General features: G+C 39.0%; 1 protein-coding gene across 1 annotated transcript in view; it reads right to left on the bottom strand.

The window, feature by feature from the left end:
- LOC135700600 (uncharacterized) overlaps positions 1–16,016 on the bottom strand; it is a 521,944-nt gene that overhangs the window by 177,737 nt on the left and 328,191 nt on the right. Inside the window, exons 5-7 of the mRNA XM_065221136.1 lie at positions 11,989–12,124; positions 10,673–10,816; positions 6,078–6,278 (exon numbers count right to left, since the gene is read on the bottom strand). Coding sequence (XP_065077208.1) covers positions 6,078–6,278; positions 10,673–10,816; positions 11,989–12,124 — 481 coding nt within the window. The remainder of the gene's footprint in view (positions 1–6,077; positions 6,279–10,672; positions 10,817–11,988; positions 12,125–16,016) is intronic.

Genomic DNA, 16,016 nt, shown 5'->3' with positions numbered 1-16,016 from the left:
AACAAGTTGAACTTGATTCTATCAGCCCCCGGAGCCGAGTTGCCACACGAAAGGAGCACGAGTGAGAGCTCCAGCATTGAAAAAGGCTGACAGATGGAATTGATTGAAAAGGCAGACAGATGGAAGAAAATCGCTTCTAGCGATCAATGAACACGTATAAACCAACTGTGCGATTCTTTGCTACTCCCACAGCAAGCGATTCTTTCCTACTCCTAAGCACTAATACACAGGGAATACTGAGAGCCGTGAGTAACAGAGATCTCAAGAGAGTACGACGAAAGCAAATCATTGACAGGCGCACTCACGATTCGTTTCGCATACCATGCAATGCTTGTCGTCAATGCAAGTTACCAACTGTTGTTCTCGATGTGTACAGTTTAGGACAAAAGGTTGTTCGGATTATGTACAGTGGACGAGCAACTGTATTCAAATCATGATCATTGGCATGATGATCATGATTTTTTATAGCTTTCCGTTTTGGCTTCTCTACGTCCTACTGTGGTGTGAAAAGGAACTGCTGTACAGTAGCATAGTCATCGTCAAGCCGGATAGATCTGGCGATCGGAGGCAAAGGTGCTTGCGTAGTGAAATTCGGTTTTCTCGGTAGTTTGTATTGCGGAACGTTTTACGCGGTCCAGTTTGGTGATAAGTGGTAAAATAGAGAAATTCAGTGATATGGAGCGTGATCCGCCAGTGCCATCCAAAGAAACCCCGCAGAAGAAGAAAAATGATAAACCCAATGTATCCGAAACAATTCGACAGTTATTTGTTTTCGAAAATAAGGAATACCGGTAATTTATTGAGATTTGGATTGGACAACTCTGAAAAAAAAATCACATTTCATATCGCGCATTTTGCTCGTTAAAATGTGCACCGGGAAACGTTCCGGGCTAGTACCGGAACCAATGGACCGACTACCCGGCTATCAAAAGGCCTCAATTCGGCCACATTTTTGGCACACTATCACGGTAGTCGTCACGCATAAGGCAATGTGTAGCGGAGAACACAGCGCACTAGGTGCAACGTTAGGTTATCGTATTAATTCAGAAAAACGCGACTGATTTTCCAACTCCCAAGTGGAAATGCAGAATTCTTATCATGCGAATCTCGCTTTAAGTCTATAGTCTGTATACGGCAGTGCACCAGTGCGCGCGACACACGAAACCCCGAATTGACGGGGAATTCGCTTATATATATTTTTTTTTTCTTATTGCTTGCAGCCTGCTAGCAACCGTGCCTTGCATCTTCAAGCCCACACTGCTAATGAACAACAAACGCAGCAAAATACAAAAAGAACACTCACTCTCACACCTCACTCTCGTCATGTGAAACACACACGAGTTGCGATTTGTGTACGTAGTGAGCGAAAAAGGTAACTCACTTTTCTGAGCAGGACTCAATCCCTCGATGATTGATTTTCTGTGGGTTGCTTTTGTAGCAACGTTTGATCATGTCGGGTGATGATTAACTGTTAGTCGTAAAGCGTACAGTTTGCGAGTAACTCTGTTGACGATGAAGTGGAAATCTAATCATGCTCGTTTGATTTCCATCGCTGAGGCTGACTGATCTCGTCTACCAAATTCGTCGTTTCGCGAGGAATCATCTGTGCCGGCACGGAATCAGGACATACTTTTCACGCAAATTTGTGAATCCAACTATCCGAGTACTCCTCGCTCTCGGTTACACACCCCTCGCGCCGTGTTCCACAGCGTATTCATCGACTTTTCGCGCGATAATCCGTCCACGAATTGCCGCCTGTATCCGCTTTTCTTGGCTTTGATGAGGCTCTTGAGCTCGCGTTCAAGAACCGAATACGCTTCGAAATGTACGGGTGTTCCACGTTTCCGGAAAAGCTTTAACGCGTCGGACATATTACGATAAACCTCAGTGCATTGCTGGTCCCACCAAGGGGAAGCAAGTTTCCTACGGAAAGACGTTCCTGGAACCGGCCGAGTTTGAGCTTCTAAAAATATGAAACTTTGCTGAAGACATTAAATTTTTATGACGAATACTTGTGAAGATATGAAGCGTTTTTGGTGGAAACCCCCTTAAATTGAGTTTTTTAAGTTTAACTTTTTTTATAAAAGTTTTTTAAGTAAACAATGTTCTATAATTATACAAATAACATACAAATACACGTTTTTGCTCAAGGTAGTATGTGGCTAAAATCATCCCTTTAAAAGTAATAGTACTTTTTACATTTATTCTTCCTTAATTTCAGATGCATATAGGGGAGAAGGTGGCAAACCGGGACACAGCACCAAGTGCATTTTTTAAAGCTTAGACTCTGTACTACAAATTAGTGAAGGTTTGGTTAGCGCCAATTCATAAGTGAGTGAATAGGGTCACGTTGAATGTTCACGTGTTTGGCCTTTTTCTATATAAAAACTAACCCTGTCTTCTCATTTATGAACGATAAATTACGAATTATAGAAACAGATATTATCTAACTCATCCTTGAACAACAAGGAAATTTTCTGTATGTATGCATTAACAAAAAGTGATTAATTTAAACAAAACATTTTCTGAGACAAGCACTTTGTGTGCTTAGTTTACTCCAGTTGTCAATATATATTTTGGTTAGAAAAGAGTGAAATTAAAGCGGTGGTGTATAACCCTATACCATCCTCAACAAGATACTGCCGACCCGTGCGAATTTAGTTGGTTAGTTAGACGACTGAAGTTACCCTCAGAGAAAAAGAGCATGTAGATAATAAGATCCAAAATCTTCGGACAACGGAATTCGAAATAAATGGTCGTCGGATCCGAGTCGAATATAGGCTACATATGACCATGATTGATGGCAAAGTTGTTAATGCTGTTACGACCAGAAAATAAGCACAGCGATGTATATCTGCAAGGCTACACCCACTCAAATGAATAATATTCAAAATGTTCTTTTGCGACCAATCGATGAAGAAGTATTTCAGTTTGGATTATCAGTTCTCCATGCAAAAATCTGGCAATAAAAATGAGAAATAACGTTGTTCAATCCATTCAAAATTTGACAAATTGTTACAGATTTTTTGAATAATTTCTACACCTGGGCTACATTATAATGGTAGCCTGACATGCGACAACTTCAACACCTGGAAATTGTTGAAAATTCACTCTATAGAAGGAATGACACTTTTTGATCCCCAAAAGTACCCCTCCTCCACGCGAATCCTCACGATCCAGTCGAATAATGTTGAAATCATTAAAAGGAAGATCGATATCTGAAGAGAGCCAAGTTTCACAAAGAGCAATGCATCACAATCATTATTGTGAACCAAGAACTTAAATGAGTCTAATTTAGGAATAAGACTTCGACAATTCCACTGTAGAACAGTGATCAAATCCCCGACCTCGTTGGGAAGATTATCCATCGAAGGTAATGATTGCTGCAAGGAGGGGCCACTTCAATGTCAATGCCAGAACAACGCTTTTAAGAGGATCAGAAATATCGAGGTACCACACCATCCTCGTGCTTCTCCCCGCATTTGGAGCAGCGTGCCTTACTGCCACAGTGGGAGGCCGTATGTCCCAACTGTTTGCAGTTTTGCCAGTTCATGACCCGGGGAACGAACAAGCGTACAGGTAGCCGATTTTTTCCCAACTCCATGTTGTGAGGAAGGGCTGAACCAGAAAAGGTCACCCGAAACGAGTCTGTGGGGGTAAAGCCCTTTTTACCCTCGCTGAAAGATACTGAGCCCAGTTTCTTGACTTCCAGTAAACCGTGGGAAACAAGGGGTTCTTGAAACGGCCAACCGCTTGCTTCGCCAAGATCTCGGGGGGTCAGACTCGCTTCGGTGACCACACCTTCGATCTCCACATTACGAGCTGGGATGTACACTCTATACTCAAGTGTAAAGAGCTGGGATGCAAACATTTCGTTAGCTTGTTTCAGGTTAGAGACGGACACACGAAGTTTATTGTACCTTAACCTTCGAGATTTCGGTCACGGCCGAGAACCGCTTCGGTAGATCATTAAATTCAAAGGTTTCTTTTGGGGCTTTGAGTAGACAACCCACACACTTAGAAAAATTCATGTAACTTTAGGTGCTCTGAGAGTGACATAAAGGGTGATTCGGAATAACTGTCACTTTTAAAAATAGTCATAACGATTTTTTGATATCAGTATATTCCAGATATACTACACATATAACCTTCAACTTAGCATACTTTAATTCAAATCTCTCTCGCTTTACCTTTAATTGCCAGCCATATTTGTCACGAAAATGAACCACAGCTGACACGCACGCTTTTTCTGCACTTTTGAAGTCCTGGCGATGCATCTAAGCTCTGATATTGAACGAATTTTCCACGCAAGGTTCTTTTTTACCTCTATAATAATGCGAAACATAAATGTTTCATTCTTTCGAAGAGATTTCAGTTTCTAAAAGATAAGACACGAATTTATGCAGATTTATGACATGCTCCATTTTTATGTACATGGCTGTTTGAAATCTAAAACGAATCAAATTTCAAATCCTACTATCAGTAAAAGCTGATATTGGTACACACTTTAAAATAAAAATACTTGAACATATACCCATTTACCCATTAAGAATTGCATATTTGTGAAATCGGAGACAGTTATTCTGAATCACCCTGTATACGAGCATCAGTTTTGACATAAATTTGAGTCATAACAGACGCAAAATATAGCTCAATCAAACGTACTTTTCGTCGAGCAACGAACTTTTCAGTCTCGGAGCACTTAATATTACATGACAAGTTTGTTTACGTCTCATCTTTTATGTCTAAGTGTGCATGGGCCAGTCGAGTCTTCTGGGTAGGCTCGTGATTGGGAGCTTTTCTGTCCCTGTTCATTGCCAGACTGAGATGACGAACCAGGGATGGCATCATCTGATTTCTGGGGTGACAGACGTTTGTAACCCTTCTTGTCATCGGGTGACAAACTGGAATTGTCTTCCGACAAAACATCCATGTCGTCTTCCGACAAAATGTCTATTTTGCTGTACTAGTGGGAGCGCAAAATGCTCTACCATTGAAACGAAAATCGAAACCACACAGGCACAATATACAGACACTACACTACAAACACATAAACATAAAATTAAATTTAACTGATGGGTGAGAGAAAGAAACAAGAACAATAACTTATCTGATAATCCTATACTACTACCAACGAGCATTTACACAGCAGCAACGGAGCGACGCACAGCGTGGATGGAGCCGGGTAAAGCAGGTGCATAAGAACGCCTTTCAATGGTTGTTGGGTTCTGCCCTGACCGGCGATTTGCGACCTCTGTACACCTTAACTCCGATTCTTACCTCCACGCGGTGCCCGGTGGGTTTGCTGGCGGTGATATTTGCCGTCAGTAATGCGAACAAGAACGGGGGATCATGTTGTGTTGTCACTAATGCACTATTGTTTATAAGTCGCTAGTGTCGGTGCATCTGCTACGTAATAATTAATGCATTTGTAAGTGCAACTAAATAAAAATAAAAACTTAAAGTTTGTCGATGCCATGCAAAATGTTCGTTGAGGAATTTGTCGATTTCAAAATTTGTTAGACCCGTTCATTTCGAAAGCTTGAAATGTTTAAATATTTTCCATTTCACAAGAATCCAACCGCTTATAAAATATTTCTTATAATGTACCGCATGGCTCAACTTGCACATCCCAAGAAAGAAAACTACTTTAAATGTCATTGGAAATTAAACTTAAACTTCTTTTACAACTTCCTTCAGAGTATCTACGGTGACACGGTCGTTCAATGACACTGCTGGATAAGCATCAAGTGTAAAGTATCAAGCGCTAAAATGAGTCTCTTTTAAGTAAATTGAAAAGGCCATCGGGAGAAAGCGCCAAAGTAGAGCGGAAATTAACTGCTCGAGTTGCTGCACAAGTGGGCGATGCTTTTCTTTTTTGGCACGCTCTCTCTATTCCTCCGGCGACAGGTTGTAATTGGAGGAGATTTTAGTCTTCTTTGTGTTGAAGCGAGGAGAGATCAAATCTTCGGTTTATAATTTTTCATGAAACTTCACCCATAGTCACTATAAGCATAAGCTTGATGAAAAAGGATCACTTTATGTCTGTCTTTTCATGGCATGTCTAATAAACTTACCTTGACTTGCTGATAGCGAAAGGTAAAAACGGCCGCCGGTGGAAGCAACCCAATTACGGCGCAGGCCAGCACCAAAATTCCGGTTCTCATCGTCCAGTTGAGGGCAGCAACGCACGGGGACGCATCTAGGCAGGAATCACACCCCTCGGCACAGGGTAGGCACTGATAAGACGATGCATCGTGGTAGGTGCTATATTCTTTCTGGAAGGATAGAACAAAATGTTTGCATTAAATTTGAGCTGCTGAACGTTAGACGTTAGTTTGAGATTTTAAATCATTATATTCTGTTGCCATTACATACTGATTGGAAATATACGCCTGTTTTCACCGTTCACAGATATTAATTTGACGCTATCTTAACTGTAGCATTTGTATGTTAGAAGTTATTCTGATAGTGATAGTGATTCTTCAAAATCATTTAAATATCATTAATCACGTCAAGTCACTCTACTTGCAAAATAACCACCTTAGTGTAGCAAAGACCTGAGATAGCCTAGTCAGTTAATGCATGGTATTACCACGCTGGAGGTTCCATACACGCAAACCAAAAATCTATTACAATGAATGTTAGTTCCATTTCCTATCATCCTCTGTTCATGAACATCGCAGCGAATGTTAGAAGTTGACCTTGCAGGCGATGTAATGGTTTTTTGCCTTTTTTATTTCGTGTTCTGTCTGTGCTTTCACCTACACAAGCAAGCATTTGCCTTGATTTTTATGTATAACATGGCAGAGCGACGCACACCCTTGCCTCGAATCTCTCCAGCAGAAAAAGCATACGAAGTCGCGTGTGAGCGCTTCTTGTTTGCTTTGAGGCTCTCCTTATTCAGAAGTATGGAGAGAGCAGTGGAGGAAGCACAGGTCTGATAATCGCATCGTTCGTTGTTCGAGTCCAGTCCGGCAACCTTTTTCCTATTTTTGTCGACATAATTAATTTACCTCACTAATACACTCTACATTTTTCGGTCTCCAATTTTCTTGCATTGGACCGTAGCTAGGTATATCGCATCCTCGGTTCATGCGGTCTCCATTAACATCCTCTGATGATGAATCCCACATAATTGTAAGCGAATCTTACATCCACCGGTTGGGTGTACTCAACTGGGCATAGAGTGGCATGATGCTTTCCACACAATGTACAAAGTCATGTATTGGTTTATCAATTTGAAATCCATCATGAGAGTCTTAATAGGGTTAACTACCCCATTTCCGGCTTATTAAGCACAACCCGCACTTAGTCTTCCTTAATCTAGCGCAGTTTAGCAACAAACGGAATGTTATTATTACTAATGGCTTCCAAATTGATTTACCTTTCTGTACGTACCGTAAGATTTGATACACCCAACCGGTGGATGTAAGATTCGCTTACAATTATGTGGGATTCATCATCAGAGGATGTAAGTGGAGACCGCATGAACCGAGGATGCGGTCCGATGTAAGAAAATTGGAGACCGAAAAATGTGGAGTGTATTAGTGAGTGAAATTAATTATGTCGAAAAAAATAGAAAAAAGGTTGCCGACTGAACTCGAACCACGGTCGCAACGACTATCAGACCTGTGCTTTCGATTTTATACAATCTTTACGAATAACAGTCATTTGAATTTTAACCGAGTCAGTAATCCAAAAATCCAGTAAAAATACTAACTCCTGTAAAAAAATCTAAGTGTGTATACAGAAGCAGCGGAGCTCCACACTCCTCCATCGAAACAGCTGAGCTGCGAGTGCTATGAAATAAAAAGGACATCGACTTATTACCACAACCTACTTCTCTCCCTCCGCTCTCAGAATTCGCCGATTCGGTGTCTCTCATTGTGTTTTCTGCTGAGACTAAGCAATATTCGATACCGCGAAACATCTCCGCAGTTATGTTTTCTTGCTGCGCAGGAGATGTGCGGTAATCAAAAGTTAAGAATGTAGCTAAACATTTACAATAACATTCTACCAAATTTTCATTTGCGTAGTCCACTGCAACAGCCGAACGTACGAACGAATAGCGCATTTTATGAAAACGTCACAAGTTTTTATGGCTGTTTTAAATCAATAATTACGAAGAAACCATAAAACCTACAAGGTTACTACCAAAGGCACAACTCTAGGGAACTGCATGGAAAATGTGTTGTAGAACAACTAAATAAACTGAAATGAAAATTTTCAACTTAAAAATACTAAAATGTATTAAATTTCACCAGTTTTTTTGGTACTTTCAACATACTTTTCAATTTTAATGTATGATAATTAACTTTAATCGAGTTCTTTTTCAAAGCGCATTGATAGCTAAGACTTTAATCTTTCATTTGGTATATTGAAATCAGAAAACCGCATTAAGCTGCTGTTAGAATATTTAAATAGTAACTGTTTGTTGATACCGGAACAATCGGGATACCGGGAAGGCCATTCTTGTGAAACCGCGTTAAACTTAGTGTTAGCTAAATGGAAAGAAAATTTGGAGCATGTTGCTGTGTTTTTGGATCTAAAACGCGCTTTTGAGACAATTTCTAGGCCCTTATTGTTAAGAACAATCAAGCGTTTTGGAATTTCGGGTTCGGCATACAAATGGTTTGAAAGCTATTTATCTGACAGAACACAAAGGACTGTTTTTAATGATTTTGTATCTTGTCCCGTTGACAATGACCTTGGAGTGCCTCAGGGAAGTGTATTAGGGCCCCTTTTATTTATTATGTATATTAATGACATGCGACGAGTTTTACGGTTTTGTGATATTCATCTTTTTGCTGAAGATACTGTGTTATTCATTGCAGCTAAAGATTTAGAAGAAATCGTTTCACGCTTGAATGAAGATTTGCGTTCTCTAAGTAGATGGTTGAAGTATAAACAATTGAAATTGAATATAAGTAAAACTAAATTCATGGTAATTTCACCGAATCGTATTGATGATGATGTCTCTGTTGTTATTGATGATGAGACTATTGATCGCGTTTAGGAAACTTAATATCTTGGCATGATTATTGATGACAAACTCAAGTTCAATTCTCATATTGACAATGTCTTCAAGAAAATTGCCAAGAAGTATGGAATTCTATGTCGCTTGAAAAACGATTTAACTATTGGTAGTAAAATACAGTTATACAAATCAATCATCTCCCCTCATCTAGACTTTTGCCCTTCCATTTTATTTTTGGCCAATGAAACACAAATATCGAGATTACAGCGTTTGCAGAATAAAGTAATGCGTTTGATTTTAAGATGTAATAGATTCACTTCCTCAAAATTATGCTGAACGCTTTGCAATGGCTGTCAGTGAAGCAAAGAATTGTGTTTTTGACTATGGTGTTCATTTTTAAAGTAGTTAACGGTTTGCTGCCTCGATATTTGTGTGATCGGATTGAAAGAGGAAGTGATTTTCATAGATATAACACTAGAAACGCGGATGAAGTAAGAACACCACATCTTTTGAATAATGCTTCACAAAATTCATTATTTTTCAAAGGTATAAATGTTTTCAATTCGATGCCTAGACACATCAAGCGTGCAACTACACTTACAGAATTCAAGAGACGCTGCATTTCACATGTAAAAGCTGTTTATTGAGCAGTTAAATTTTTATGAATGGATAAATCATGTATCTTGACAAAGTTATCAATAACGGATTAGTTTGTATGGAGACTGTCATAAAGACATTTTAGTAATTTGTGTAGCAAATACAAAAAACTACATTGTTTGCCTCGATGGTGATGATGGATTTTTAGTTTTTTGATTTTGTAGTAGTAATAGTAAAAATAGCTTTGAGTAGTTTACAATGGTTTGAGCCTTGCGCGCGGAATACAGGTATAAATGACTAATACGTGGAAATTGTGGCAAAAGCCTTGAATTAGTAAAGGATTGGCTGGAAGTCGTTTCCTTGGATATAGTCCTGGCACTGCGGAAGCTTAAACGTGTAAATCCCAGGTCACGTATAAATGGAAGTATTGTCGAGGACTATACTTGGACTTTTGATAACTAGTTACACCTTTGAATGTTTTTGGTTGATGCCTATAGCATATTTAACAGGACATTTATATCTGTAATTGTAACCAGTTCGATATTGTTTGCAAACCTGGTTAAAATGTTTATATTTAATTATCTTAAAGATAACTCGTCCAGCTCAAACCTTTGTAGGGGTAAGAGGTGGGACCATCATCATCATCAACAACGTTTTTTTTATTAAGATTAAAAAAATATAGCTAACCAAAGTTGGCAATACAAAAAAACATAAAATGTTGAATAACTCACTTAGCAGTCATTTCCGACCCTATGTTTCATGGGGATTTTTTCATAACTTTAGAAGCCCTATCTACCCTGAAAATATGTAAAACCCGGAACCAAACACCCTGTATAAGGCATTATTTTCCGAAATTGACGCGAATATGACTTACGATCTTTTGATGGCTGGTAATGCAAATAATAAAACCCTATCAACTCGGTAATGCAAAGGGGTCTGGGATAAACAACCTTGGAACAAAAACCTTTCAAACCCACTGTGCTATCCAACGAAAGAGAACACATGTTGCCATAGATCCTGTCCGGTTATTTTCCGGGTCTTTTCAGTGTCCTATGGCAACGAACTCTAATTTACGACAGTAGCTTCTCTACTTACCTGCATTAATTTTTCATACTCCTCCTCGAGTGTGGTTCCGTTGAACCACTTCTGTTCGATGCTGGTGTCGGGAAAGTAGTATCCCTTCCGGCACACGCACCGATACGATCCCCGACGGAAGCCCAATCCCGGAATCGGAGCACACTGTGGAAAAGAATAATAGTGAAAAAGGAATCGGTAGTCAGAAAGCATCTGCAAGTGGTAAATTACGGTGGGCGCGCTGCTGCCTGGAAATGCTGAGAAGGCGTTAGGAGGAGTTCTGGGAAGATATGCAGCAAGAGGCTCTGGCTTTCACTGACATCTACTAAGTGAAATTAATTGAAGCAATGAAAATTTATAGCACTGAATTTGTTTTCCCCGTTAGCGGCGGTGCGTTCACTGCATTAGCGAACGAGGAGCTGTGTGTATGAGAACGAAGCAAGGACTAAAACAGATGACTTCCAGTTTGTTCTTGGTTTGAATGGAATTGATACATTTATGGAAATGAAACGGATCTAAATAGAAAATTACCCTATAAGGGTTTTTGATCTAATTTCTGTCGTACTAAGCACAGCCCGTGCTTTACCGAAACACGCTTTAAGTATCTATATATAATAAAGAAAAATAAATAAACGAAACATGGAATGATTCTAATTTATATGACTTCTAATTGTATTTACCTTTCCATACGTACCGTTGAATTTGATAAAGAGTCTCAAACTGGTGAAATATTGATTAAACAAACTAACACTGCTTATAGATTCCAAATTTGTCCTACGAGATTACACTCTGTCCAAACGCATTGAAACGCCATTGGATTTCTTTCATACTACACATGAAGGCTGAAAACATGGATTCGCTAGGAGTGCTTCTTTTGTTTTTGTGAACAGTAAGTGTTCATATTCATACTATGCGCTCTAATAGGCTAATTTCTAATTTCTGACGAATGACAACACGCCCACGCAAACTAAGTACACCATCATCGTTTGCCTGGATGAATCTTATTCCACGAAAAATCTACACTCATAGTTATTGTGGCTCATTGGCCCTTTTTACTTGTTAGTCTAGAAAAATCCTATCGAATATCAATGGGGTAACAGAAAATTTAAAACTTCTCGATATTAATTTTATTATGGACACGATCTGGTGAGAAGTAAAATTTCTACCATTTTCCAAACAATGGTTCCCTAGAATTAGAAACAGAACACCCAATGCAATTTCAAGAGCAAAACATGACGAACAGAGTAAATTGGATAACGTTGTAAACATTTCCAAACAACAGCGCTAATTAACAATGGAATAGCAACAACAACAAAAACTTTTCACTAGGTACCAACCTCTGTTGTGCGCGGCTTGCATTTGTCCGTCCCGGCGAAAATGTTGAGCGGTTGTGGAGCCCCAGATGGAGAACTTTTCTGCGGACATTGATCAATGTCCACGCGCCGTAAATCAATATCTATGCCGGATGTTCCCCTGCAAACAAGGAAAAAAGAGAGATAAAACAGATGCAAAAACGGTATCACTATCGTTGGAAAGATAAATCATACGAGTTGAATTAAAATACAAAAAAAAAACTGGCTACCGGAAACATTGTTGTAATTTAAAGCCGCTCAAAATGGCCCCGTGTGGTTGTGGTTACGTTCGATAAGGATACAGGACGTACAAAAACAGTCATTTTTAATCGGGTTGAAATAGACTGCTATTTCATCATAATATGTCATGTAGTTCGTCTCACACCTTTTCAGAAGCTTTCAATTCCTTGCTTGATAAACACAAACAGCTGCGGAGGTATGAAAGCATGTTCCTATTGTAAAACCAAGCTGGTCTTCAATTTGAAGTCCACAAAAGAAGGAAAAGTGAAGATAATTGAAAAGACTGCACATTTCTGCTTCCAATTGCCAGCCATCTATTGGGTCAAATGTGTCCGGTAGAGCGTGCAGTAGGAGTGAGGGGGAGGGGGGGGGGGGAGGTCATTTTATCAGAATTATTTTTCATCTGCGACATCTGATTTATTACGTCGTTCAAAGGGACCTGAAAACATTTCTTATTAATAAACATTTCCTCATTTATCATCGGCATGCGACGAGAGGAGAATATCGACAGCGTAGGAAACGTTTCAATTCCGATGGACTCTGTTTCTGATTTCAGGCATAGTGAATGTAAAAATTGGATGAGAAATGAATTCTATTTCATGGTAGCACAAAAAAAAACGTTCAAATATCCGATAAAAGTACGATCAATCCATTCATTCCAACTTACAATCATGGAGTCGCATGGTTGAGAATATTTCCAGCCCAAAACGTTATAAAAAAATCGCGCGTCACTTTTCAAATAGACCAATGATTGATTCTCTTTATCGACTCTCTCTTTCGTTAATAACTTTGATGCATTCATATTGCGTGCCAGTTTTTCTATTCAACCTGTTAAAAGAATGTATTACACTGAAACCTCCGTTTACGAAGTCTTTTTTTACGCAGTATTCAATTTACGTCCCTCTTTTTACGAAGTAAATCCCAAATAACGAGGTTTCGTTTTACGAAGTAAATTCCAAATAACGAGGTTTTTTTTTTACGAAGTAAATTCCAAATAACGAGTTTTTTTTTGCGATTATGGGAATCTGGGAAGAACTATGAAATATCCCACAATATGAGTATCTTTGGAATCGGAGTGAGATATAGGAACCGGAAACCCATGTCTGACGCCATTTTGAAATCCAAGATGGCGGCATCCGGTTCATGAAAAACTGGAAGATACTTTCAATACCCCACTATATGGGTATTTTTGGAATCAGGGTGACGTGTAGGAACTGGCAATCTATGTTTGACGTCATCTTGAAATGCAAGATGGCGGCTTCCGGTTACAGAAAAACTTGGACATTCTGCCATATACATTACAAAATAGGTATTTTTGGAATCGGAGTAACGTGAAGGGACCGAAAATCGATGTCTGACTCCATTTTGAAATCCAAGATGGCGACTTCCGGTTACAGAAAAACTTAGAAATTCTGTCATATACCCCACAATATGGGTATTTTTGGAATCAGGGTGACGTGTAGGGACCGGAAATCGATATCTGACGCCATTTTGAAATCCAAGATGGTGACTTCCGGTTACATAAAAACTTGAAAATTCTGCCAAATACCCCACAATATGGGTATTTTTGAAGTCGTTTAGGGACCGGAAATTGATGTCTGACGCCATTTTGAAATCCAAGATGGTGGCTTCCGGTTACAGAAAAACTTGGAAATAATGTCATATACCCCACAATATGTGTATTTTTGGAATTGGCGTGACGTGTAAGAACCGGAAATTTATGTCTGACGTCATTTCGAAATCCAAAATGGTGGCTTCCGGTTACAGAAAAATTGGCAAATACCACCACGTCACCCCGATTCTTAAGATACCCGTATTTTAGGTTACTTAACATTATTTTATGTAACCGGAAGTCACCATATTGATTTTCACAATGGCGTCATACATGGGTTTTCAGTCCTAATAAGTCACCCCGATTCCAAAAAACCCATATTGTGGGGTATTTGACAGTATTTCCCAGTGTTTCTGTAACCGGATGTCACCATCTTGGATTTCGAAATGGCGTCAGACATCGATATCTGGTCCCTACACGTCACTCCGATTCCAAAAATACCCATATTGCGGGGTATATGGCAGAATTTCCAAGTTTTTATGCAACCGGAAGCCACCATCTTGGATTTAAAAATGGCGTCAGATATTGATTTCTGGTCCCTGCACATCACCCTGATTAAAAAAAACACATATTGTGGGGGTATTTGGCAGAATTTCCAAGTTTTTCTGTAACCGGAAGTCGCCATCTTGGATTTTAAAATGGCGTCAGACATCGATATCCGGTCCCTACACGTCACTCCGATTCCAAAAAGACCCATATTGTGGGGTATTTGGCAGACTTTACTAGTTTTTCTGTAACCGGAAGTCGCCATCTTGGATTTCAAAATGGCGTCAGACATCGATTTCCGGTCCCTACACGTCACTCCGATTCCAAAAATACCCATATTGTGGGGTATTTGACAATATTTTCAAAAACCTCTTTTTACGAAGTAAATCCCAAATAACGAGTTTTCTTTTTACGAAGTAAATCCCAAATAACGAGGTTTTTTTTTACGCACTAATTCGATTTACGAACCCCCGTTTTGGTTCGTAAATGGAGGTTCCAGTGTATTAAGCGTATTGGACAATAAGAACAGTCGACCATGTTTTTGGAGCGGAGTTATTAACGAAAGAAAGACTCGATGAAGAGCATCGATCAATGTTGTTTGGTCTTTTGAAAGGTGACGCGAGAAATGTCAGTTTTGTGTCGACCCTTTCTGATTTGAATGAAACATTGCTGACATGTTCGCTACTAGTAATCTTATATATAGAATTTCTAATTTGCTACTACCAATGGTCGCATTTTTCATCTACACTCAAAATTGTTATTAATCAAAGATAGCATAAAACTTAATATATGTTTGGTTACGCAAAGTTAATACATCGATTTGATTAAATTTCACCTGCAAAATTATACTACGTTCGAATAATGGTGTGAAATACTTTTAGTGTATACCACACACCACGAAAAAGTAATGTAAATTTCGGTTCCCTGAGACCGACACATGTAAGCGGCCCTTTTGGCATAAGAATCAGTTGAAAGAAACGAGAAAATCAATTCAATCAAACGTTCTCTTCGTCAACTTGCTAATGTTTCGGTTTGAGAACACTTAATTTTACATGAAATGTTTGTTTACTCATCCAATGTGGATTACGTCCCTTGTAAAATTAGTTATTTAGGGTCTCGCGTCACTTTTCAAATAGACCAATTTACATTGATCGATTCTCTTCATCGACTCTCTCATTCGTTAATGAATTTGCTGCATTCATATTGCGTGCTAGTGTTTCTATATAGCCAGTAAAAAGAAAGTATTACTAAGCGTATTGGACAATGAGAACAGCTGACCATGTTATTGGAGCCGAGTTATTAACCACACAGATAAAAAATCTGAATTTTAATTGTGATGTAAACATTCATTCACATAGACTTGTATTTCATCTCACGCAACCGAGCAACTTGTAAACAATGTTGTTTACAAAGATGGGCTTTTGTATACAATATTTGCTACATTGCATGAAATGTGTCAGAACTTTACATGATTTATAATGTAAACGTATATGATATGTGATGCTCCATTTATGTGCATCATATTGAACAGAAATTTACACTACTTTTGCGAACTGTGTAAAGAGAAAGTCGACAAAGAGAATCGATCAATGTAGATTGGTCTATTTGAAAGGTGACGCGAGAATTCAGCTATATCAATTCTACCGTTAGAATCGTTAACGAAGCAGATGTAATA

This window comes from Ochlerotatus camptorhynchus, unplaced genomic scaffold (genome assembly GCF_037179485.1).
Source record: "Ochlerotatus camptorhynchus isolate MF236.1 unplaced genomic scaffold, CSIRO-AGI_Acam_v1.1 ptg000139l, whole genome shotgun sequence".
Taxonomy (NCBI): Eukaryota; Metazoa; Arthropoda; class Insecta; order Diptera; family Culicidae; genus Ochlerotatus; species Ochlerotatus camptorhynchus.
Note: the sequence above shows the minus strand (reverse complement) of the source record. Positions and strands in the feature narration are given on the sequence as shown.